The 27,411-nt window shown below is 32.8% G+C and overlaps 3 protein-coding genes across 6 annotated transcripts in view; 1 reads left to right on the top strand and 2 right to left on the bottom strand.

Moving 5' to 3' along the window:
• Window positions 1–1,903: 1,903 nt before the first annotated feature.
• LOC102599941 (E3 ubiquitin-protein ligase SINAT5-like) lies at window positions 1,904–7,341 on the bottom strand. 2 transcript variants are annotated; one of them, XM_015311158.1, is made up of 5 exons: window positions 7,003–7,341; window positions 6,425–6,489; window positions 5,445–5,677; window positions 4,320–4,706; window positions 1,987–2,501 (listed from the first exon to the last, which is right to left on the bottom strand). In XM_015311158.1, the coding sequence occupies exons 3-5, from the start codon at window positions 5,652–5,654 to the stop codon at window positions 2,181–2,183; spliced, it is 918 nt and encodes a 305-aa protein (XP_015166644.1). In that variant the 5' UTR covers window positions 5,655–5,677; window positions 6,425–6,489; window positions 7,003–7,341; the 3' UTR covers window positions 1,987–2,180. The 2 variants fall into 2 exon arrangements, with proteins under 2 accessions (XP_006353013.1, XP_015166644.1); XM_006352951.2 differs by lacking the exon at window positions 6,425–6,489 and having other exon boundaries at window positions 1,904–2,501; window positions 7,003–7,340.
• Window positions 7,342–19,867: 12,526 nt separating this feature from the next.
• Window positions 19,868–20,897, bottom strand: LOC102599613 (uncharacterized). The gene has a single exon (XM_006352950.2). It carries the CDS (start codon window positions 20,616–20,618, stop codon window positions 20,133–20,135), a length of 486 nt encoding a protein of 161 aa, XP_006353012.1. The 5' UTR covers window positions 20,619–20,897; the 3' UTR covers window positions 19,868–20,132.
• Window positions 20,898–26,443: 5,546 nt separating this feature from the next.
• LOC102599176 (2-succinylbenzoate--CoA ligase, chloroplastic/peroxisomal) overlaps window positions 26,444–27,411 on the top strand; it is a 7,130-nt gene continuing 6,162 nt past the window's right edge. For 2 of the 3 annotated variants that reach the window (XM_015311156.1, XM_006352949.2), the window contains exon 1: window positions 26,445–26,930. In XM_015311156.1, the coding sequence (XP_015166642.1) occupies window positions 26,731–26,930 (200 nt within the window). In that variant the 5' untranslated portion in view covers window positions 26,445–26,730. Of the gene's footprint in view, window positions 26,931–27,411 lie in introns of all 3 variants that reach the window. The other variant, XM_015311155.1, reaches the window with a different exon arrangement.

The raw sequence follows: 27,411 nt of genomic DNA, 5'->3' as shown, positions 1-27,411 counted from the left end.
CATAATTAATATTGTTTGTTTGCCTACCCTTTGTTTTTTCTTCTCTCTCTTTAAAAGCTTTTTAAAAAAAAAATATTAATCAATAATATTATAAATTCAATAATTTTGATTAATTTAAATATAATGTAAAGTTTATTCAAGAAATTTAATTATGATTAATTAATTCAAATTGATACAAAGTAAAATCCCTTCAAAAACAATAAAAGGATGTACTCTATCCCATTATAAAATGATGATAAAATTATAGTCTCAATACTTTTTTCGTAAATGAATTATACTTTAATTACATGATTTACTGTCTCTCAACCTGCCTTAAATAAAATAAAGTTATATTGATTTTCTTAGATTTAAAAATAATTATTCTACAGAAAAATACATGTTTCATAACTTGGTAGATACTCAAAATTAGTCTCACTAAATTGCGTAATTTTAGGGTAACAAAAAAAAAGAATTGGAGAAAATTCAGACAGCATAATATAATGCATAAATAAACTATAAAAGGAGTAACACATGTTATTATCTAAAATCTTTAGGATTTTAATTTTTTTATATCTGTTTTATATATAATAAAAAAGAAAAAGGGAAAATGGTACTCCCTCTGTCCCAATTTATGTGACTTACTTTTCTTTTTAGTCAATTTAAAAAAGAATGACACATTTCTATATCAAGTAACAATTTAGCTATAAAATGTCTATATTACCCTTAATGAAATGATTTACAGCCACACAGATTTCGATCATTCATTTTGAACCACAAGTTTTAAAACTCTTCCTTTTTTTTTAAACTCCGTGCCGAGTAAAAGTATCTCTCATAAAATGGGACGGAGGGAGTAGTAAACAGAATATATGTGGCTTGGAGTGAAAAGACAGAAGTGGTCCAAATCTTTGGCAGGGAAAAAGCAATTGCAATTTTAGCCAGAAGTTTATGTGGGCCTTTGTTAGCTAAATAAATTGTTTTTGAAAAATAAAAAAAGAGAGTAGAATAATGAATCTACTCCATTCAATATTGATCACGTGGAAGTGGATTTGACCCAATCTTCCTACTTCCCTATCAAACAAGTGTCTTTAATTAAACTAAATATAAAACTTTAATTCAAGAGTAAAAAGTTCTAAATTTTTTCTCAACTTTTTACTCTACAAATAACAAATAAGCATGGTTAGAATTATAATTCATTAAATTTTTAAGTTCGTTTTCGAACTATCAACAACCTTAAAAATATTTTTTTATTTGACTAACTTAATTTGGATACACTTTCAATCTGTCACATGACATAACAAGTGAGTTCAAACGCTTGTAGGAGCATGAGACTCATAATAAAAGACTGAGAGAAGTGTTGAAAACACCCTTAAACTAAGTGTTTAGAGGTATGTTTCACTAATGTTGCAAAATTGAAAATGTATTTAAGTTAATCAAGTGAATGAGTGTTTTTAAGGCTATAAATAATTTATGAATAAAACTAATAATTTGCACTGAATTTAGGAGTGTTTTTAGTACTTCCCAGTTCTTTCTATTAAAAATAGATGAACGTCTTTACTTGTTAAATTATTTTAACCCTATTATACCTTTATAGTCATTTTTTCAATGCATTGAATTTACGAAAAATTAATCAAAAATATCTTTAAACTATGCAAAATTGAACAACATATTCTCCATTAATACTTTAGTTTAAAAAATGTCCCTATTATTATTTTTGGATAAAAAAATACACTTTTTCTACTACTTTGATCCAACCATGCCTTAATTATTGCTTCTAAAGGAACATGTTTGAAGTTAATGCTAGAAATAGGTTGTGCTTTATATACTTGGCACCAGCTATAGCTACCTTACTCTTGTTTTTTTGAATCACAAACTCCAAAACCAACACTGATACCATTCCCACTTTTGGTTAACTAACTAATTGAAATAGAATAAACAGGATTTCTGCAATAAAGAGAACTTCATGGATACACATCTTTAACTGTAGAATACATTAGACAGCAAGACACATTCTACAAGCTGACTAGGCCTTCTCACTTATGTATTTTAATCATGGACAAGGCAAAGAGAGGTTGCTCCTTGTTCAAGAAAATACATTGATCAGAAGACTTTTCACTGATTGCTAGATGAATAAAACCTACTCCTTGGACTAAAACAGTACTACTACTACTACTACAACTACAAGTGTCCTGCTACAATGGACATCATTGTTCTTTCCATATCCTACCAGTAACTCTAAGCTTCAACTCTTTCCGGTCTCCACCAGAAAAGAAGAGCGCCATATTACGTTGAATGATGAGGCCATCAAAACTGTCTCGAACTTTACGGTGACTGTCCCTGATGCTTCTAGGTACCCCTTGCCAAATCAGCTTCCTTCCGTTGCCTCCTACTTCAAGACTGTAGCTAAAGTTCTTTGCTGTTTCATCATCACCCATGAACCGTAAAAACGCAATATAAACTGGTGCCATTCCAAGTTGAAATGCTTCAAAGTGTAAACAGAAGTACTGACCAAAGCAACTGAAAACCTGGAGGAAAATTTTACAAGAGAAAAATTTATGACGTATTCAGATATAAACACAAAAGGTACAGGACCAAAAATTAAGCAATAATATCTGCTAAAATCATCTAAAACCACCGTGTTAGACTCCACACAGTGACAAGGGAAGTGCACAAAATAGGTTTGCATCATAACATATAACTGGTTGAGTATAATCCGACAAGCTACGCATCACTCTCTGAAGCTCATTCTCTTCGTCATAAATAATCCGTTTTGCCACAAAATGACCTGGACCAATAGGGAAATTCATTGGGTCTTTAGCTGGGTAGCCAAGTGTGGAACGGATGATTGCTGAAAACATCTAAGTAGTAAGCTCATCCTAAGATGAATGCTCTCCCATTCTGACTTCCAATTACTAGTACATTTATTGTACCTACTCACTCCAGAAAGAGACCCCCAAAAGGCATGCAGCGCAAAGATGGAGGTTGCTCAAAGTTTTTCCTGGCTAAGGTTCTCCCCAAAAGAGAAAAAATCACAAAAAGGTCCCCTAATCTGGTCAGATTATCATGGCCCTTGCTGTAAATATGATGCCAAGTATTTGATCATCCAGATTCTAAAGGCTCCCCAAAACAACAGTCATTTTGCAATGGGCAGCCAAATTACAAATCCATTTCTGTAGCCAAATGCCTTACCACTGAGATAAGAGTATACAGTGTTTCGGACAAAAGATTTAAGGGTTTCCAGCTTATACAATCATGCAAATCGTTAACTAAAAGTATAGCCATAAAAATAAAAAAAATAAAAAACCACCAAGCTGCTACCCACATCTCCCACATTCTATTTTCTCCAAAATTAAAGGCAAGTAATATGCTAAAAGTATAAAATATCCTGACCATATAATGTGACCCATAAAAAACAAACAATACAGACAAATTTTCACCAGATATGACAAACAAGAAAACTATTGGTTGGGAAAATTATGGCTTCAAGAATAAGACCACGGAACTACAATATGGTTCCAGCATTGCATTCTTAAACTGGATTAACAACCTTAATCATTTGCTCTTCCCAAAAATTAGTAAATCATATAACCACTTAGCAATAAGAACTCTCACATAATATATTTTATGAACACTAAGGAGGCATCAACACGAATTGGATAAAAGATCGTGTCATTAGAAATATAATTAGCTATGTAACTTTAACCCAAAGGAAAAAACTATTCATTTGTTTTATGAACCAATATGTTCATTCATGTGCAACCTCTTGGGTACACCTGTTGGTATTTTTATCATCTCATGGATAAGAGTATATCCTGAGTCATTCTTATCCGTTTTAGTTTTAAGCACATGAGTGATCAATCAACTATTCCTCAATCCAACAAAAACTTATTGCACCAAAAACCTTCAAAGCGCTATCAATACATCAAACTTAATAGAGACTTCCAAATAGAGCTGAAAGTCTCCTCATCATCCAATTTAAAACACTATATAATAAAGGCAAGAGGAGTTTGGAATTTTTATTCGTTCATTTTATGAACTAACTGAACTTATTTTGTGAAAAGTAATATTTTTCCCCCGATCATTACAAACAAAAAGTAGGGACGTCAAATAGAACTCTCCAACATCTCAACTGAAAAAACTAAAATAAAAAGACTTAGTCAGTCTCAAACTCACAACCTAAAGTCTATGTGCCCATGCTTCATAGCAAAGAAATCACAATATTACCATTCTCCAATACACAAATCTAGCACATATCATAAATTTTTGTCAGAGCTGCCTAATTTCTATTAGACTTAGACCACAAACTAATCTGAACTGAATGGAAGAAGAGCAATCATACTTACTGTGAGCATCCATGTAGCATTTTCCACTTCATGGGGATTTGACTTCACATAGCGATGGTTGAAAGTGCTTCCCATGTGCATATCAACTTTGTGATCATCTTTTAAATGGGCAACTATATATGGTATGTCGCCAATGACAGTGCACTCTGACCCCGCATAGGGACAATTATAGGGTCTGAATGAGCATTGTGACTCATGCTTTAGCTTGCTGTAGTAAGGAATGATGCCTATGCATCCAAAGCTCTGATATTTACATGGGAGTTCAAGAGATGCAGCAACCTTCTCCAATGCAAGACATCGGATATTTCCAAGTTCATGCCTACATGTTGGACAGCGATTATGAACCCTAGGTTTGCAACCAGAACATAGTGTGTGACCATTGGAACACTGCAATAAGGGCAAAGAGATAGAGAAGAATTAAATACTGCATATGCAAGAACAAGAGAAAATGATAACAATCCTTTATAATAAATAGAATAGCTATGCCAAAGAATTAAGGATATCACTCCACTAATTGTTAGTAAGTGTGAATCAGTTCTCCCTCTGTTCCAGTTTAAATGGTACTATTGGGAATCAAATAATGTTTCTTTGACAATGACTATTTCAAATACGTACTAAATATATTTGACAATATAGAACTGATTTCTTGTTACTTTTATACAGTTCCAGAATATGTAAAATTTATTCAAAAATTAATAAGTTGACAACAACGGCCCAGTCCCAAATAAGTTGGTCAGGTTATAGGTTTATCCAAATAAAATTCATTCCAGACCAACAATAGACGAAATAAAATTAAAATATAACAATGTCCACACTACCCTTGTAATCTACAACCCACCATCGAAATGGAGGAGTATTTTTTTCACTAACGTCTCTAAAAGATAAAAGAGATAAATAGGAACATGTAAATTAACTTCATTCTACACTATTCTAAAAGAAGAAACTGACGAAACTACCCTTTTCCCCCTTAACTTATCTTTTACTTCTTTTTTTCATTTGTTTATATAAAGATTGAAACATCTGTAAGAGCAAGAGGATAAGAGAACATTTTCTTTTTGTATGTAACACTAAGCAAAGGCTAGTAAGGATGTCAGCATTTATCAGCAAAAAATCAGATATTCACACCTGATGGATGGGTGGATACATAGCATTTAAGCATACAGGACATTCCAATAATTCACGAACACTACTGGAAACAGTCACATTAGGTTTTGCTGTATGTTGAGCAGGCTCATTCATATGTTCACCAATGACCGTGCAGTCTTCGTTTTGTGGAGGATGAATGACCTCAGGTTGACATCGCAAGTCATCAAAATAAGGACTTACAGCTGTCATTGCTCTTATAATGTTGTTAATCCCTGCATATGCCGAGTATTCCATCAAATATGGTTATATACCTCCATAGTTGGTGATAAAATAAGCATGCAGAAGTTGATAATAAGATACATCTTTAAATTTTCAGTAACACCTCATATGATGCAAAATAACTCAGTTACTTGAGAGTATATTTGTTTTCAGCAGACAGGATCCAGAATAACGAACTTTCTTTTATATGACTGGTGTCCTGGCCAGCTTACGGGCACCTCGACTAATTCTACTTGATACCTAGTATTTTTTTCTCCGCTGGGATTTGAACATGAGATCTCATGGTTCTTAACCTTCTTCATTGACCACTAGGCCGCACCCTTAGGTGCCCTATAATACTTAACTTTAAAAGACACAAAGCTACTTACACACAGCAAAACAACAACACATGCTCCATTACAGCTTCATTGATTTGACCATCAAGCTACACACCGAGTTACCCAAAGAAACGGATATTAAAATTCTCTTTATCCAACAACATCCAAAATGATGTTTTATTTACCTTTAGTGATGTGATTTTCTCTTAGAGCTCATGGCTCCAACTAACAGAACAAGAAAGAGAGAGAAATCCCCATTTTACAAGCAAAGGCAATCAATTATTTATAGGTTGCCAACACTGTATACACCAAAAAACCAACAGTAAACAATATTAAATTACCCAGGTCTACTTATCTTCATCTGCTTAGGTTCAAAATGGTTTAATTTCTGAAAGCACAATTTAGAGTTGTAGGCATTCTTACTTTCACATTGATCTCAAACATGCTCTCAAGTCTTCTCCGGGTGGATTGACTCGACAAATAAAGCACTAAATTGACGAACTATTTCAGAATATAGAAATGCCAAAAACAAAGCAGATTGAGCAACAATCCAAGCGGACACATTCGATACAGTAACACAATCGTCTCTAAACTACACAAGATCACAATCAATTAAGCCAGACATTCTTAAATATAACCACCACTAGGTGAACATGTAAAACAAAAACAAATTCAAAATAATAACTGAAAGACATAATACTCTCACAAACCCACATATGCACTCTCTAGTAAAACCCACAACCCAGCAAAATAATATCTTACTTCAGCAATAATAAAAAAGAAACAGGGAATGAAACTAGAGTTTTTGATTTTGAGACATGGGAATGGAAAAACAAATCTTAGGAGGAAGCACAACCCAAATGGGCCTAACCCGCACAAATCCGAATTAGTCGAGCTCCAATGCAGCTATCAAGACACCCAATGAAAACCAAAAAATCACCCAAAAATAATAAGAATATATACTACATGGCATTTTGAAAAGGGAAATGAAATATGCATACCTAGGTTTTAAGCTGATACGGATCTAGAAACTCAAAACCCCCATTAAAAATAGGTTAAACCCTGAAGAAGCTAGAAGACTTGCCATTAACCTGGATTTTTTTCAAAATTCAAAATGAAGGGATTTCAATTTTCAAATTTAAAGCACAAGGAGAAGAGAGAGAAATCTCGAGAGAATACAGAGAATTTGGGGAACTGGAAAATTTAGGGGCCCGCCCGTGTTTGCAAGTTGAATGTGAACTTAAGACAAACAGGGTTTAGTAAATAGGCAGTAGGCGCCAAATGGGGGGTTTGGATTTGGTGGAGAAGAAGAGAGATACACTGCCCCTAAATTCTAGAGTTATTTTTGGATAAATACTTATTTGTGTTTGATATTTAAATCAAATTATGGTATTTGAATGTTTATTTGATTCGATAATTACCCCAAATTTTTATTAGTATGTGTTTTCTAATTTTATATGTTCACCGATAGACATTAAAAATGTGTAAAATGTTCTTTTCTAATCATAGTATGAAAATCAAGTTACATAACTAACATTACAAATTCATTACCTATTTGTAACCCACCTAACACCCCACCTCCTCCCTTGACCATTCCACTCCGACACTACGAAACCAGATGCTCTTGAAATAGTATTATTTGACTTATTTATCAAATACTAGAAAATAAATAAGAAATTCTCTTTCCTTTTTTGATAAAAAACAAAGGCTACATAAACATGACTCTTAACTTGGCTTCAGCGAACAACTATGCCCTCCAACTTTGAGTGTGCACAAATAAACACTTAAATTTGTATAAAATTGAACAAGACAAACACACGTATCTTACATGACATACACATTTTCTTTTAGAAGAAAGCTTTAAATGAACCAAGCAGATGATTTAATGGTTCTCCTTTTCTTTCTACACATTACCTAGACCAAGGCAAGCAATGAGAAAACTGGACATAGATCAGCTATAACATGCATTAAGACGGGAAAAAAAACAAGTACTGCACATTCCTACTACTGTCGAGCTAGTTTATGTGCAACTTGATTAATTCGACAATATATTTGTCACCTTCAAATACCTCCATCAGTTTTATAGGATATCGGTCACCTACCCCTACAAGGTTACTAAAAAAATAATATTATGTACTATCATTCAAGTTTAACTACTAACTAGCCTATTATTTTTAATCTAGTTGTCACTAGAAAGTCATCTTTATTCGATGACTTTTTCTGATGGTACTGCTTTTGTATTGCCAATATGTCTCTTTTAGAAATAAAATTTACATGTTTGACAACTATGAAATTAATACTTTTCGCTATACGTCGCAAGAGAGTAAAAAAGGGGGAGCTTGTGTTTTCTTATTGTTGACGTTGGTTCCAGGAAACCAAGGCACGTAAACCTTGTTCTCTGTACCTTTAACTGTAGTTGTTTCAACAAATGTAACTAATAAAGATTGACTTGTCTCCTAAATCATGCACAGGGACCCACCCAAATCATTCTGGATTCATGATCAAGCTTACATACTTGTACTCATTGCCCGTCACAGCTCATAAACACCGCTAATAATTCTCCTTCATCACTTTCCGCCATGAAACTCACTCTGGCAACGCTTAGTAGATATAAACGATTTCTAAGGAAACTGGTTGCTGATTTATTCTTTACTCGCTTACGTTTGGCCATGCGATATTGTATCACATGATATGGAATCATGAGGTGAAATTGAAGTTTTGTTTGGACATGCGATATGAAATTTTTGTGTTGTATATTTTCTCATAAACATAAAAATTTCATAAGTTGTAAAACTATTAAAATAGCCCCAATTGTTTATTCAATCTTATCAAATAAACAAAAAATTATAAAATCGCATAATAAATTATTACAAAGATATTTATTTTCCACTTAAGTAATTGTTTCATCTAACTTTAATTTAATTTAAAAAAATGAACATAGTCTTTAATATAATCCTCCCATATATTACCGATAATTTTCTCACATTGAACTTGCATTTCTCGATCATGTGACCGAGAGGACGAACCAACATTGTTACTTTGAGCCATTTGTTGGTCCATATCATCCGCAACTATATTTTCCTGCTCATAGACCATAAATATTTCATCACTTTAATAATCGGTTGGTGTGAGTTGAAGTGACTATATGTTGGTGAAATCCTATGAGTACAAGTCGTGGTTTTCACCGCCCTTGAGCAAGGGGTTTTCCACGTAAAATCATTGTGCCTGATCTACTTTGAGATATTTATTTTCTGCACTATTATTCTATGTTGGACCTAGTCCTATCATCACTGGTGGACGCATACATTCTAACTTCTTTCTCTTTCATGTGCATCTAACCTTTATTCAACCCTGTCTCTTCGAAGTTCAAGAAACTTATGCTAGAAAGACTTCAAACATATGCGTGCATAGTATGCTTGGTTTCAATACATTTGAATAAATATTTTCTTTTAAAAAAGACATCAAAGTAAATTAACTTTCAATCATATCTTAAAGTCTCCTTATTTTTCTGATGCCTTTTAAGCTTTAGGATTACTTCTCTTTATCTACTTTTGTGATGTTTTAGAAACATAATCTTGCTATTTGGTGGAGCTGCGTGATAATCACTTATGTGTGGAGAAATCACTGTAGAACCATTGTCCCATTTGTTATGATGTTTGAGTCAACTCTTCATTTGACTTTTAATGCATTAACTTTCTCATATAGTTTGTGTGGAACTATACACTAATAGTAAACTTATTGTTCAATTTAGTTTCTTTTTGACTTGGTGAAAGACACCACAATTATGAACAGTGAACATACAATGCATATGGAATTCTACATTGTGATTATCCATAAGAGTAAAGTTTTATCCGTGACATGATTATTATATATTTTGTCTCTTCATGCGAATCAACCTATCTGATTTTGAGATGGCAATTAACTTACATATCCCCCCCCCCCCCCCCCCCTTTTTTATAGGTGTCGCTGCCCTATATGTTCTAAGTCTAATAACAACATGTTTGAACAGAATGAGCAATGCTGGCCTGGAATTTCTGCCCATAAAGGAAATTTGAATGACACAATTAGAAGAAGGCTTGATCAATTAAGATCATACACTTGGAAAGTCATATGTAAAACATCATACCTTTTCGTTTATTGCATAAATTGGATGTTTGAGGGGAGATTGTGTTCTATGCATTATGGTTTTAAAGAGAGAAAAGCCAGAAGGTGCATCTGTTGGGCCTGGGGATGGACGTTAGTGCCTCTATAGAATTTCATTATTGGAAGTCACGACTAATGCAAAGAAGTGTGTATGGTAGTAGTTTTTTTAGTTAGATTCTTTTTGGTTAGGTGTATTTATGCTTTTATGTCAAACTTTTCTATTCATATGAGATTTTTTACTTTTGTCTATTATATCATGTATATGTATGTCAAGTGTCTTATGTGGGCCTCTCGGGGTTTTACACGCCATGTCATGTCTAGGGTGACTGTTGAAACCTAGGAATTGAAACTCTTTAATCCCTTCCCCCTTATTGTAGCAACTCTAATTCAAAGGAAAACTAAGCAATAACTCTATTGCCTACTAAACCAACTAACTCTAGTTGATCTAGACTTTAAGAACCAAACAAGGCTAACTCTAGCCACCAACTCCGATATCAACAATGAGAGCTAAACAAGCAGCAACCCTGTTGCACCCAAACATCAACTAACTCTAGTTGACACTCCTAGGCAAGTCTACCCAAGAGAACATCAAAACAATGATGTATAAAGGCTTGACTAAAATATACATGATTCTACTAACTAACTCTAGTTAATACGACTCAAACTAAAGACTTAGACAAGCAACCGATCTACTATCCTTTATAACTTAGAGGTAGATTTACAATATAAGCACATAAGACACAAAGCTCAAAATACAACAAAGATGCTTCAGCACTCCATCGGGTCCCTTGTTGAGTATGAGCAGTGTTCTTTATATGGCTTCTTATTTTTAAGCTTATGAATTTTCAGAAATTCAAAACTTTGTTTGCCAGATCTTGAGTTTGTGTCTTGTGAGAAGAGACTATATCTAAATGGACACAAACCCCTTGGGACGACACCATTAGCTGAGAGCTTGCTTCTCTAAAAAGACGTGCACTAACCACATCAGAGTTGGTAGCTTTCCGACATCTGTCTTTTCATCTTTTTCATGTAGCATTCTTTTCGGGACCAGGTCTTTTGCAGTGTGTTCTTTGATGCGTGAGTTATTGAAAATACTTGCTCATTCTCTCTCTTTTTGAATGAATAATGTTGTTTGTTTATTGTTGTATGTATCAATCACCAACAAGAGTTTTGACCACTGAAACAAACAACCTCGTCCTCCCTTCCTATTGGTGAATTATGAGCACTTTTCACCAACCAACCTGACAAGAGAGCTTTACAGTTGTACACCATTTTGAACCTGGACGAGAGCACTCTGGTAGGAATCGGATCCCTACATTTGTGAGAATCATCAAAATACCTAGAATACAACATTTCCCCCTTTTTTTATGACGACAAATAAACATACCTCACACTGAGTTTATTCATTCATTTCCCCTGTCACCAGTCCCAATACTAGAAGACTTAGTCTTTCATTGATCTTGTCCCATGTTAGATCCTAAAGTTTTTTAAATCATCAAAATTTAACATCTGCTTCAAAATAACATTTCCCCCCTTTTTGATGATGACAAACTTATTCAACTTCTTCCCCCTTTCACCAGTTCCCCCTATTAGCATGACTCTTCAGGTTACTGGCATTAGTCCCCTTGTTTCATCATTCCCGAAGTTTATTAAATCATCAAAACTTCACATCAACAATGAAATAGCATTTCCCCCCTTTTTGATGATGACAAACTTATTCAACTACTTCCCCCCTTCCCTAGTTCCTCCTATCGGCCTGACCATGTCCTCTTCAAGTAACTAGCATTGATTCCCCCTATCGGCATGACCATGTCCTCTTCAAGTAGCTAACATTTATCTCATACCTTAACAATTTTCCCCCTTTTGACATCATAAAAAAAAAGGTTAAGAAGTAAACCAAATTGACAGAAATGCAATTCAAGCAAATTCATGGCCACTTGGGCAACACTGAGCATGAGTAAAAATGCATAAAGTAATGAGACAAGTTAGTAGAAAAAAGGCCATTTTCATTCATAAATAAAGGATTATCAATCAAAGCATTTCAAATATTATTACGAATGAGAATCAGGACAATACCCATAGAGCTTCAATAGAAAAGGAGAAACGAGGACTGACACAGGAATTTAGGAAGATAGAGGGGCTTAGGAACAAGGGATTGAAAGAGTAAGATTAGGAGAGGATTTGCCTCAGCATGGTTTCTTAGAAGCCTATCTTGATGTTCACATTCTTTTCTGCCTAGGATTTATGTTGAACCTTCAGGGCTGCCAGTTCTTCTCAACCTGGTCCCTATGATTATGTTTTCAAAAGTTGAGCCTTCAAACTAACTATTTTAGTATCCCTGTTAGCAAGAGCAACTGTCATAACTTCAAATCAAGCTTGAGTTTCTCATGTTCCACCAACAACATAGACACATTACTTTTGTTACTTATCTTCCCTTCAACACATTCACATTCCAATTCAAAAGGTACCAATATCTCATGCCATATTTACCATCCTTAGCAGATATGATCTTATGCATGTATTCTCGCATAATGAAAAGAAGATTGGTAAACTCAAAATTACTCAAGGCCTCCAAGATGAACAGATTAGTAGCTGAGGAACCGTTTCATTTTTTTATCTAGGAAACAACACCTTATTAACAAACTCAAAGAACAATTGATATTCCCTTTTAAGATGCTTCTTAGGAATACTTGTACCACTGAGATTTTGGAGTTTGCTGATTTCCTGAGTAAACTATAGTAAGACAGATCCTCCAACAATCAACCTGGTCCCTTCCCTGGACATATTCAGAATGTCTCCCAAAATTTCCTCATTCAGATGGAAGGGATAGTTACCTACCTAAGTATTTAGACTCCCATAAGTAACAACCATGATGTAATAGAAATCACTCACTTCTGACTCTTACTACACATGTAAGTGACCTTCAAACAAATGGGTCCCTCCCTGAATCTCTACATCATCAAACAGACTCCTCATGCCTAATTTTTTTTTTCATTTCAAGGTCAGACACCCTCCCATTCGCAATACTTTGAGTTCTCAGGATATCAGCCTTTTCCTTTTTGGACATCATCTTTTCCACCTTGTTTTTTTGCTTGTTGAACTTGGTCCCTCTTCACACTCAAAAATATCTTCATCAGGAAATTCTCCAGTAGGAACAAAGGGTTTAGACATTTGGAAGTGTTTTTGAGAAAGGAGTAAAGAGGGTTTTAAAAATTTCTGATTTTGGAAGGGTTTTTTAATTCTCTATGGAGATTGAAAGAAATCGAAGTGAAAGGGTGTATCAAGTGAAAGAAAGTGCCATTTGGTATTCAAAAGAATGTAAAATGGTTAGATAGTGGATGACCGATACGTGGCAATTGCAACGGTTCTCATGTATAATTCAAAATGCAATGTTAATAGTGTTAACCTTCCAGAATGGACCGGGTCCCTCTCTGTAGTTTGATTGTAATTGCCTAGATCTATCCCGACCTCCCTTTTCCTTCAGCACTTTCTCCATGTGTGTATACCTACAAAAAGGTATACGAATGAATATTCTAAAACATACATAACTGAAAAACAAGGATACCTGCTCCCTTTGCATATTCATGAGAGAGTTGATTGCTTCAGGCAAGATCTATTTAGTCAAGTGTCAGCATCCCTAATCTTCAATTTGTTTATCTTGGCCAGTCTAAGAGATTCAGGTTATTGTTTGATCCATATGAGTTGAGCACACCAAGTTGCATCTGCTACATACTCTCCCTCAGTTGTTGAAAGAGCAACCGAAGCAGCATTACCATATTCTTCCAAAATAATCTCCTGATGGATAAAGTAGAACTAGGTCCCTGTTTTTTTCAAATGTCTCAAGATTCTCTTAACAACCTTCAAGTGGGATTCCTTGGGACAAACTTTGTATCTTGTACACACTCCAACACTGAACACAATGTCTGATCTACTAGCAATGAGAAATAGCAAGAATTAATCCAATGATTCCTTCATTAACATATGGACCAAGTCCATAAGCATCCAACTTCAAGTTGGTCTCCATAGAAGTATCAATTGTCTTAGCGTCCATAATGTGGAACTTCTTCAACAACTTGTTGTACTTTTCTTGACAAACGAAGGTACCTTTAGAAGTTTGTTTGATCTCTTTTGAACCATTGTCAAAGAGGAATTTGGACAACCTATCAGCTGGTTGGGGAACCAAGTGTCATACTTAGCTTCTTTCAAACTTAGTTTGATCAGCTTCTTCATTCTCACCTTCAAATTATGCATTATTAGTTTGAATTGCATCACCTTTGTTAAGCATTGTCTACCAGACCTGGTCCCTCATCAGGTTCATCATTTGTATCAGTTTCTTTGGGATTGCTGGATTCGTGAAGAGGATATTCTTCAGCAAGATCACTGTTAAGACCATCTCTCTAAATCTGCTTCTTCCATCTTTTAATCTTCTTTGTTTTTCAACTTCTCAATTCTTCTAGACTCATCAAAAATCACATGAACACCTTTTTCAATGCACACAATTTTTTTTTTTATTTTTTTTACACCTGATGAGCCTTGCTGGAGGAAGAATATCTCAAAAATACTCTTTCATCATTATTGGGATCAAACTTCCCAATATCATCCCTCCTATTGTTTAGAACAAATCATTTACAACCAAAAGCCTTTAGATAACTCAATTTAGGCTTTCTATTGTTGAGTAGAACATAAGGAGTTTTGTTGAGGATTTACCTGATCAAACACATGTTGGTAAAATAGAAACCTAGTCCAAGTGAACCTTGAGAAGTCATCCACGATCTCAAAAATATACTTCCTTCCTTCTATGCTCTAAATCTTCACTAGACCATACATACATATATGGAGTAGCTCAAGAGGTCTAATTATATTCACTTTCTTCTTCTATTTGAATGATGAGCTAGTTTGCCTCTTAGCACGAGTATCACAAACTTTTTCATCTGCAAATTTTATCTCTGGAAGACTATGAATCAGGTCCCTTTACACAAGTTTGTTCGGTGGAGAAGCACTCGCATGACCAAGTCTCATGTGTCATAGATCAGTATTATTACCTTGAGCACTAAGGAAAGTGAGAATGTTACTACGAATAGTGCTTAGAGCAACAATAAACATGTTCTTGTGGTAACAACGTTCCTGTTTCATGGCTATTAGAAATGCTTCTTGGTAAATCGATAATGTACTTGATCAGTTTCTATTGGTCATGGGATTTCTCGTTTTAATTTCAAAAACCAAGTGCTCAATTGAAATTTGCAGAGTCGGTCTCATAAATGTAGTTAGATCCACTACATGTGATTGCTTTGCTGGTGATCCTCTTTAATTTAGGTGACAAATTGAGTTCTTGTAGGTCATTGTGGATTCTATCCATGATCTAATAGTAGGTGTGCTTTTTTATCCTAAATCATTGATTCAGGCACTTCCAATCTGTTGATGGAAGTGCTTGAATGCTGCTGTGACTCGTAATACCTTAATTTACCAGAAATTTTGGAGCTTGTGGCACAGTAGTGTTCTGAAGTTTTTCCCTTTTTACACAATTTGCAATGGTATGGAGTTTCTCTAATGGGAAAGACAGGAAAACGAACAAACTCGTGTCTATCTTCTACTTGCCCACATTGTGGCAGAGTATACTCTGACATGTCCTTGTGGTTTGAACATGTAGGCTTGCAGGGCTGTTGTAGCTACAGCCGCTGCATCCGCCACTATTGCTGCCGTTGCAACAACCGCTGCGAGGAGGGAAAAGAGAAAAGGTAAGAGACCCAATTTTTTTATCGTTGTAAATGAATTTCTTTGTATAGATACCAAAGACTCATTTTGTTCGATAGAATGTAACGTTTCTATTTTCAATACTAGCAAAAAATATTTAAAAACTAGAAAAAACTAAAAGATACTTTTTGATATTTAGAGTAGTATTGGGGATTAGAAATCTCAAATTGCAAAATGAGAACTAGTTATGGCTATGGTGATATATAAAAGAGGAAAAAACATATTATGGAGAGAGAGGTAACTGTGATAAAGTTTGGTGAACTTACAGGGTATTTGGATCTAATTTAATACACATACGGTTAGAAAATTAATAATTTCTTTTTTGTTGTTTGATCACATCATACAAATAGAGGAATAAAGTTAAGAATACGACTCAATGCTCATACTATAATATAGATAAGTTAATTAGTGTTAAAATAAAGTAGATCAAATGAACAACACTCTTAAATTTAAAGTAATATTGTGAGGTTTGAAGGTGGCATATCCATTGATATGCCATCTATTGATACATTATCTAAAAGGTTTAATTATTATCGATATATTAGATTATCATAGTTAATATAGAATGTTACATAAATAAAATTAAATCTAGATAAAAAGAATGAGTATTGAATCTTAATTAGTTACATTCATCTTGGTTTCATAGAAGTCATGCCCCAATTAATTATAACCCTTACCATAACATCAATCCCTATACATTGCTTTCGTGTTGCCCTTATCCCACTCTCAACCTCGACCACAGGCACCACTTTGACCTTCCTCTCCCAAACTGCATCCATAAAATTTGTCCAAAGTATATATATAAATTAAGAAGACTTTTTATGTTTTGCACGATTGTATAGCAATAAAACTAAATGTACAATAGTAATCAAAATTACATCTAATTCGTAGCCCATTTCAAACATGTTGTAGCCTAACAAAAACGGCCTAGCTATAACAATGTTTGAATAGTTGTGATGTAGAAAACATGAAAATCCAGTTATTTCTCCTTCAATCTGTGCGATGGAGATTAAATTTTTAAATTTTGTGCAATTTTTTCAAACTCATATACAATATATAATCGTATAGCAACTACAAAAAATGAAAAATAAGGGTCAATGCAATCCTAAATGCTTCTTTATAAAATAGTTGAAATTCAATTCAAAATTGAAGATTCTCAAAAATCAGAAGCAAAATCTGCTCCATTAAGATTTAAGGGCGTGTTTGGGACGGAGGTTTTCCAAATTTTTCATGTTTGGTTGGCTTAAAATGTTTGGAAAATGTTTTCCAAATCAACTAATTTTCCTCAAATTTAAGAAAAATGACTCTGCTTCCAAAATTAAGAAAAACATTTTCCAAAACTTTACTTCCTTTAATTTTTTTCTTACCCTACCCATACCCCGTACACCCTTCCCATTCACAAAATAAAATTAAAAGTTTTACATTTTCTTATTTTTTAAATTTCAAATATATTTTTATCCCTACCCCCAAACCCCCCCCCCCCAACCCCCCCCCCCCCAATCAAACAATAAAAAAAAAAAAATTATTTTTGAAAATATTTCAAATTTTAAGATTTTTTTTACCTTACCCAACCCCTACCTCCCCCACCACCCCTATCAAAAAAAAAATTCAAAATATTTTTGAGAAGTATTTCAAATTTTAAAAAAAATATATTTTACGCCAACCCTTATCCCTCCCTCCCAGGCCATCCCCATAAAAAAAAAATTAAAAATTGCTTTTGAAAAATATTTTAAATTTGGCCAAGTCTTAGGTCATATCTCAGGGTCGGATTTTGGAACGGTCATCAGGATCTTGTCCTAGTTTGGTGTCGGGGTCGGGTCTTAGATCAATTATCGGGGTTAATTTTCAAATCATAGAGTATTTTTTTAGTTTCAAACCAAAAATAAAAGATATTTTCTGAAAAATATTTTTCATTCACCAACCAAAAATTAAAAAATATTTTCTACTCATCAACTAAACTTGAGAAATTAAGTTAGAAATTCATTTGTTTTCCAAAAAAACATTTTCTAGAAAAACATTTTCCTTCGTAACAAACACACCTAAGTGATTTTAGTTAAAGGATCAACAAGTGTGTATATATATACACATAATCTTCCGGTAAAAAGAAGAATAAACACAAATTTCAATTTATATTTTTTTTAATACAATTTTTGGCCATATACATAGTACATTCAGCACAAGGAATTGTGTCGGCTAGACATATAATATTCTTTAATAAAAATATTTTATTGAAAACTTAATATTTTTATATTTCTATAATCTCTCATATTTCAAAAATTCATAAATTACTGTATATCCTGCAAAAATATACTCAAAATTTATCGGCAATCAATCAATTTTTCAAAAAGTTCAAGATCGTTTTCTTTGTCATGGATAAACAATCTAGAAAGTTATTATACCTATTAATTTACTATTTACAATTCGATCGTAATCTTAACCGCCAATAAATATTATATAGACGAGCATTATAAGGATGTAAAATTATGTTTATAATTCCATTCAATTCATTCTCAAGTTGACCTACCAGGAAAGCTATCGGTAATGTAATTATTAATTTTACAATTACTTTTGAGCTCCTAATTAAATAATGTATTCATATGGTAGTTCTTTTTAAAATAAAAAACAAAAGACTTTGAGTTAAATATAATAATATAATAAATTAATTATAAGACAAATGAAAATAGGAGAACCCACCCCCCGTCTTCCACTTAAGCATGGGATTTTCTTTTCCATTTTATAGATTTTTTTCAGATCCCAACCCCACCCCAAAGAAATGATATGTAGATATGTTTTTTGAAAAACAAGATGTGTTAAATAACTATACAAATAAATACGATAGATTCTTAGAATATTATTCTTTACTCGATTACTAAAAAATATAAGTTGATTTTTTCAGGATAATATTTTCTTGTCAAAATTATCTTCCTTTCGTACTAAAGTATATAGTGTAGAAAAGTACGTACTAAAATGAACTTATATTTGTTTGTAAGAACACTGACAGTCATTTGGTGCGATATCACTCGCCATTGAATGTATTATTTCAAGTGGCGACTTCATTTGAAAACTTTTTTAGGTGAGTACTTTATTATATATTGCAATAGAAGAGAGAACGTAAATTGATGGGTTAGAGTTTAGGCTATTAGATGTAGATAAGAAGATAAATGAGCCTACTTTTTCAAGTAATGAAGAGCGACAAAGACAAAGATTTGTTATGAAATTAAGAGCTCGCTCCGCACCTGTTATAGTTAGTATATTTTATGTTTCCTGTTTAAGTTTGTACTAGTCTGATAACCGACGTTCTTAGGCTCACAGGTCTGATGTCACTACAAAAAACCTTTGTAATGGGCTTAATTCCAACAACCCTTGTGTCGCCACAAGAAATCTTTTGTGGGCAACTTTTGCCAATTTTTGTTGCAAAATAGCCATTTTTCTTGAAGTGAATCAAGAAAGAAGGGAAAGTTACTTTAGTATTTATTTTTAGTTTTTTTTTTCTTAATAATAAAGTATTAAGTGAGACCCAGTAATGATAATGATAAAATGAGAATAGTGCAATTTAGTAATTGTCAAATATGAAAGAAACACATTTTTAGAATATGTTTAACTTAAAGGGGAAATAGTCAATTTTGAAAGAACTTACTATCAATCTATTCTTATTATCTGACTCAGAAGGGAAGAACTTGCATAGACCCCCTTCCCTTCTTCCATTCCGCCTCAAAGAGTGACTAGAACCAATTTAATCACATTTTCATGTTCCAATTGTTCTTTATAGAATGTGCTAAAAAAAAAAGTAAATTGGGACAATATATACATAATTTCGTTGGTTAAATTCCCCAAATTGCATTTGTGTTGGCCTTTAAATTCTGGTAGAATAATCTATGATAGACTGCCTACAATCTTTATCACCTTATTGTTAATATCTATATCACTAATGATTTAATTGTATAAATATTTTTTATATCGGGCATAAAAGCGAAAGACAAAAGAAAAATTGATTAATATATACTCCAGCTATACATACAGAATAACAAAAAGAAAGAAGAATATTAAAAAGGTACTACAAAAACATTGAAAATGAACCACTTACCATCCCTATGGTAAATGAACCACTGTAGTTTTTTTTCACTCTTTCTCAGCAGCTTTCATCTTTTTGCTATGTTAATGACTTGAATTCATAACGATTGTAGGTGAAAAGTGTTTACCATCCGAGCAATTTCCCTTTTGTCGAAGCACCGTATAGTTACGTTCCTTTCTGGGCTAGAACAACGTTATCTACTGGCGTAGCCAACGCCGTCGTTTCTTTTCCATTTTCCACTGATTTTTCCTTTCTGAACCTCAAAACGACGCAAACAAACACTGAAACGGCAAGCAAAACGACGCCGGTAGCTCCACAAACCAAACTTGAAATCAACAACACATCTCTCACATGATCTCTGCTGTTGTGATGAACTGACATTCCTCCTCTCTCTCCGCCGATCCACGTCACGTTCTCCGCAATCGGCTTTGCTACCGGCGGCTGAGTATTCCGCCGGCCGTCATTACCGCCGAAGAACGACATCATCTCCGGAACCTCATCGTTTGTAGTCGTTGTAGTGGAATTTGAGTTTTGATTCTCCGTCGTCGTTAACCCGTGCTCCGCCGGACGAAGCTCTCTGCAATTGGATTGAAACGACGATAATACTATGATGATGAATGTGAGAACAACAATCTGAAGATTTTGCCTCATTGTAAAAATTATTGAAGAGTAGTTGAGTGAAAAAAAAAAGTGGGAGTAGTAGATGAGATATACTGTTGTTGTATGGTGGTGAATTAAGCTTGATATAAATGCAGTGTGGGAGGTAGCACATGTATTAGTTAGCCAGTTTGTCAAGTTCTATAACCCATAAAGAATGCGCGTGATTTCTTGTCGGGTGAGACGCATATTAAACACTCAAGAAAGGTATATTTCTGTTGGTATTAAAAGATTTTTTTACGTTATCAGCAACCGTAACTACTTGTCTACAACTATGAGTTAATGACAAGGTCGGAACAAGGCAGGGCTGAGGGATTTATTGGAATTTTTGAACTACGTGTTGTTCATCTTGTATTCCTAAGATACTTAGAATAAAAACTTTGAATAATTTGATAAGAAACAACAAAGTTTAAAGGATATTTTCAAAACTAGAAAATTAAACTAGTAGTGAAAATAGAACCAGAAATAGATTAGAAACAATATACAAAATATTTTTCTTTAAGAAGAAAATCGAGCCCACTGAATGCATAGTGTCCCTTTAAAGAAATTATTCTCCTCAAGTACCCGAGGTTAATGGAATATATCCTCCCAGGATAGAACGATCTTACTCATCGGTGTATTGATACCTAAAACCACGGTGTCAGCGAACCACTCAACGGCAGTAAAGTACACTTAGAATACTAGATTTAGTAGTCGTAGAAGAAGTCAAGAAAATTCATTCTCTTAAAATGAGAGGAAATCTCTCAATTTATAGAAAACAAAGGGTAGTGTGAAAATGTTCTTATTATGCCTTACTTTCATAAAAGTCACAACTTTTCATAAAAGTCACAATTTTTCATAAAAGTCACAACTTTTCATAAAAGTCACAATTTTTCATAAAAGTCACAACTTTTCATAAAAGTCACAATTTTTCATAAAAGTCACAACTTTTCATAAAAGTCACAATTTTTCATAAAAGTTGCAACTCTTCATTTTCCATTCACACCTTTTAAAACTCAACACTACGTACATTAGAGGCGTATTCAGGAGGGGGTCATCGAATTCACGTGAACTCATGTTCCTTTCCTGAAATCATATATTTAAATATAGATATGTGAACTCATAGTTGAAGTATCATACCATGCGATTGGTATATGGTTGGGTGAACCTCTCTAAGTGAGGTTAGAAATTTGAATTTTTTATTCTATCATTTTATTTTTCTTTCTAAAATTGGATAACGCCTCTCTAAGTGGTTTGGATAGGTAAAAATAATTTTGGATCTATAATTTTTAAATTTTAATTATTTTTAGTGATAAGAACCTAAATTTTAAACCGCGATCAACTTTACATCTTAGATCCACATGTTCGTAATAGTGCACACATCATCTCAAAATTCTAGATACGCCTCTGAGTAGTACATTCAACTTCTTTATATGTTATTTTCATATTTTAAACTCACTTCATAAATTTTTTGACTCTATCATGAATTAAAACGTTATCTAAGTTAGCTTCTTCATATTGTCCGTCTCAAGTTAGGATAAAAAAATAGAGTCACAGTAGATTAACAAGCAAAGTAAAACTTTGCTAGTCCATGGTAAATAGTCGTCTTAATTTCTACGTTATCAAATTACTTTAAATTGATTCGCATAAAAGCAAAATTCCCGTGAATTACTTTTATAGCAAGTTACAGTATAACTTTCGCAAGTTTTGAATCAGAATAAATTTTTAATTGTGATACTTAATATTTTATTATGGATCCTCACGATTTCAGTTTGTTTGTCTTATTTCTTTTAGTCTGTTTAAAAAATCATTTTTTGCAACTTTTTAATTTTAACTTCTCACATGATATGTTTAAGATTATAAGTACAAATAATATTTTGATATTTATTATATATCTTTAATTTAAAATCACAAAATTCAAAAGTTTTTTTTACTTACTTAAACTTTGTGTCTGGTCAAACCAAACAAACAAATTGAAACAAAGTGAGTAATATACACACCCAAATCGAACTATATAATTATGTAGGTGTTTGACTATAGATTTTAAATATTTCTCACTTTATTTAGAATTTATCATGAAGTCAGAGTCGAAGATGATGTTGTATTTAATTATATATTTTTATAAAGAATACTCGAGATAATGTTTATGCCTAAATATATCTCGATACAACTTTAAAGTGAAAAGTGAATTGAAGTGCGTTATAAATTATTTTCTAAATTAAAATACAATATCAAGTTAGATTTGAAATATTCATAGTCCAACACTCATTTTCAAATAATAATAATAAAGATAATTAAAAAAAGATATTGTATTTTTTACTGCCAAAGGATCCAAAGTTTCATATATAAACAAGGGAAAAGGGTCTGATATACCCCTCAACTTTTGTCATTTAGAGCTGATATACCCCTCGTTATGAAAGTGACTCATATATACCCCTACTTATATACAAATGGCTCATATATACCCTTTTCCTCTAACGGAAATAGAAAAAAATTAATTTTTAGTTTAATTTTTATTTTAAAAAATATATATATATAATCCCCATATGAGTATATTTAATCCTCCTCAAACATATTTTTGTTGACTTTTTTTTGTTTCGATGACTAATTTAGATTTATTTTTTTGATTGTCAAATTTATTTATGTTTCACTAATATTCTTGTAAAACTTATTATAGATGACCAAATTTGTTTCTTCAAATACAAAAATTAAATTACAATATAGACAAAAAAACAGTTTTAAATTATAATATAGCCACAAAAAATAGTTTTAAATTTTTTTCTTTTACACTAAGGAATGAAAGAAAAAAAATAAAATAAGAATAAGAAAACTCAAATAATTATAATCAAAGAAGTCAAAAAATAATTTATGTATGAAAAAGATTAAAATATACATTGAACTTTGCTAGAAGAATCATATATATCCCGAAATAATTTTTAAGAAAATTAAAAGTCAAAAATATAAATTTAAAACTAATTTTTTCATTTCCGTTAAATGAAAGGTATATGTGAGCTCATTTTGTAACGATAGGGGTATATGTGAGCCGTTTGTATAATGATAAGGGTATATATGAGTCACTTTCATAACAAGGGGCATATCAACTTTAAATGACAAAGTTGAAGGTATATCAGGTCTTTTCCCTATAAACAATGTCATACAACATCTTATATTCACAAATTAATGTGCACTCGTGAAACAAAGAAAAAGAGAAAGAGACGGCTTATCTAACACAAAAGTCAAATGCCCTAAAAGCTAAAACCTATCATTAATGGGCCACGTTAATTTGGTATGCTTAATAATCCCTTTAATCATTAGTATGTTGCATTTTGTCAAATATCTTTTGGAAAAAGATGGCAACTTTTTGAAATTTATAGCTTCAATCATGCACATACATTTTTACAAATTACAATATGTGTACTTGTTTTTAATGAAAAAATATCATAGTAAAGTTTAAAATTTAAATATCTGATCAATTGAGGTACAACATGTCTACATGATCACATATTTTGAATACATGATCACGTAATTATTAAGATTTTATTTCTGAAATTAAAATTTGAAACTTCTAATTACAAGACAAAAGTTCCAACACATAGTCGTATTTCATGTTTCGAGTGGACATTTGTTCTTGTCCTCTTATTAAAATTTGTGCCAACAGAACTGTTTTCTGTTTTAATAAATTTAAATAATTAAATTGTTGTTATTGTTTGTTATATGTACAGTGCTGTTGAGAGTTGGCACATGGAAAAAGTTCTTAGTTCACGAGAAAGTATTCTCAGATATTTTAATTTGTTTTTTTATTTTTGTATCTCAATGATCCAAATTGTACCAGCAAGAAAATAATGTAAAGATTCAACCCTTTTATGTGTGCATGAACCTTTTAGTATTGATGTAATATAGGGTAAATTTTGGGTCGTGGGTCGCCCATGTGAATCGATCCGATTGAATCTGTTTTGCCCTATTCAATTTAATTAATTAATTAGTTAAATTGGATAATTCTTTCAAAAGGATAGGGCAGAACAGTTTCACTGTAACTACCTCCCCTTAAAAACTCCTAGAAGTAACTTTTAAGAGACGTGGAACGTAAAAAAGAGAGAAGAGGAAAAACAAGTGATTAGTAAAGAAACAGAGAAGTAAGTTTCTTACACAAATCAATCAACACTCTAAGAAGACTCTTAGTTTGTGAACAAAGACCGATCTTTGTTTCCTTGAGATTCAAAGAGTGATCTGGAGCAATTTCTTTCGACAACAAAATTAACAAAAAATATTTTCGCGGAAAGTTACAAGGTACACATCTTTTTATTGTTTTGCCTTTAAAATTCCTTCATTGGTATCAAAGTCATCGTTACTTATCCCATAATTCACTTCTTCCATGTACATTCACTGTATTGTTGATAAGAAAGTTTGTAGCAATCTAAAAATTGGTTGTACAATAAATTTGGTTGAAACTTAATTTTTCATGATCTGCTCGTTTGTAGCTTTCCGAAAATATATTATAATGAAAAAACGGATTTAAAACGAGTGATATATGAATTTTTGAAAGTTGGCTGTTTTTTTTACTTTTCCCGAAAATATTATAATGAAAATCCTAAAGGACACATATTCTTTTTCCAAAAGTATAATCCTAAATAGGACACATATCTCATCCCCAAAAAAAAAAAAAAACTCCTAATTTTTTTTTTGTCCTTACGGTATAATCTATGTATAACAGCATGTATATATTATACACCAATTATATACCTAAAAAACAATAGCTACATTTCCTAATTACACAATAAAATATAAAAGATATTTATCAATTATTCTCTTTAGTATAAATTATAGGAACCACATATTATAAGTGCTAAATAACATCCTATCCCTTCTAGTTTTCTATTTACCAAAAATCCCTTAAAAATGATGTTTGCGGGATACATAGCGTTGTGCACGGGATACATGCGGGATACATAGCGTTGTGCACGGGATACATGCGGGATACATAGCGTTGTGCACGGGATACATGCGGGATACATAGCGTTGTGCACGGGATACATGCGGGATACATAGCGTTGTGCACGGGATACATGCGGGATACATAGCGTTGTGCACGGGATACATGCGGGATACATAGCGTTGTGCACGGGATACATAATGTTTGATACATTCCACATAGCGGGATACATAACGTTGTGCACGGGATACATAACATTTGATACATTCCACATAGCGGGATATATAGCGTTGTGCACGGGATACATGCGGGATACATAGGTAAAATAAGGGATTTTTGAAATTTTTGAAATAAGTAGGGATAAATGGATATTAAGATAAGTAAAGGAGTGTAGTTAAGTAATTTGTCCTTCTCTTTATTGTGATTTGTGAATGCTCAATTGGACTAATTTGTCCAATGCATGACAAGTCCCTTATGGATCAGCCTGCTTCTTAAGACCCACAACTGAAAGCCCATTAATCAAATTTCAATTTTTCCTCTTTTTCACACAATCTTCCCATATTTGGAGTACAAACTACAAAGGTATGATAAGAAATAGGATCCACTCCCAATTTATGTCATTCAAATTTAATGTGCAATCCTTACAACAAAAGTACTACTACTTCACACACAATATATTTGTCAAATTTACACTTGTAAGGGTCAATTTACCAAATCTCTATTTAATAAAATGAACTTTTGAGTTACTTTGTTCTTAAATTTAATCACTTTTGAAATCTCTTATGGATCAAAATAGGTTTATTGTCACAATTCACTATCAATTTAAGAAACTTTTTACATCATTAAGATTAAAGAATTAAAATGTGAAATTTGTATTTTATGAGTAAGACAAGTAATGATAATAGTTCGTATCCACTATCTTCGATTCTCCTCCGTCCTCTTATCCATAGAATTAAACAAAAATACTTTCTTAATATTATCTTCAAAAGCTTACTTGGATATTTAACCAAATTGATTCTTCAAAACTATAATCTATTAAAACTGTGGAAATTTTGTTTATAGACTTATCCCTATGCTAAAATAAATCTACCAAACTCTATACTCTAGACTAGACTAGAGAGAATTTGCTGTTTTGTTTGCTCAGAAGAACGGTTGAAGAAGGAAAATTAGGAAATTCCGAATTTATCCTCCAGAAAAATGGCTAATTACTCCAAGGCTCACATTTGCCAGTGCTTGAGCCGGCTGTCGACGGTTCGCCGGAGCTCAACGGTTATGATAATGGGAGAGAGGAGGAAGACGGGTATAGAATTTGTTGAGGGAGTTTTGGGCCTGGCTCATGGGCTAATTCAATTGGGCCTGAAGCCCGGTGATGTCGTCGCCATTTCCGCTCTTAACAGGTACTTACTTACTTATCTGCTGACTAGCTGCAAATGCATTGTATGAGGTGGTTGTACCTTTTGGATGGTTGTTATGTATTGTTTCGTAACTTATCATATTGTATTGTGTTGTGTTTTATTGTATCCTATTATATTGATTTAATGAATACAATGTTCGGATAAACTCTATAGTTACATAGTGTTAATTACACACAAACAATTTGAAAGATAAACCCACAAAAAATAGGATACAGGTTAGATTAGTGCAAAAATCGAACCGACCGATAAATCGAACCGAAAAAAGTGTTATTGATTTATTGTTATTGGGTTATTGGGATAACGGTTATTTAATGGTTTTACAAAAAAAAATTATTGGGTTATCGGTTCGTTATTGGTTTTTAATATTGGGTTATTGAGTTAACCGATAACCCATTAAGAATATAATAATTTACTATTTTAATTTTTAGTTATACATATATATATAATATTAAAAAAAATACCA

Source organism: Solanum tuberosum, unplaced genomic scaffold, assembly GCF_000226075.1.
Source record: "Solanum tuberosum cultivar DM 1-3 516 R44 unplaced genomic scaffold, SolTub_3.0 scf00141, whole genome shotgun sequence".
Taxonomy (NCBI): Eukaryota; Viridiplantae; Streptophyta; class Magnoliopsida; order Solanales; family Solanaceae; genus Solanum; species Solanum tuberosum.
Note: the sequence above shows the minus strand (reverse complement) of the source record. Positions and strands in the feature narration are given on the sequence as shown.

Coding starts and splice junctions, on each gene's coding strand:
- LOC102599941 (XM_015311158.1), bottom strand. CDS start 5,654: ATGACAGCTGTAAGTCCTTATTTTGATGACTTGCGATGTCAACCTGAG. Junction 4,707..5,444: donor TGTATCCACCCATCCATCAG/GTGTGAATATCT, acceptor CCCTTATTGCAG/TGTTCCAATGGTCACACACT. Junction 2,502..4,319: donor ATGCTACATGGATGCTCACA/GTAAGTATGATT, acceptor ATTTTCCTCCAG/GTTTTCAGTTGCTTTGGTCA.
- LOC102599613 (XM_006352950.2), bottom strand. CDS start 20,618: ATGAGGCAAAATCTTCAGATTGTTGTTCTCACATTCATCATCATAGTA.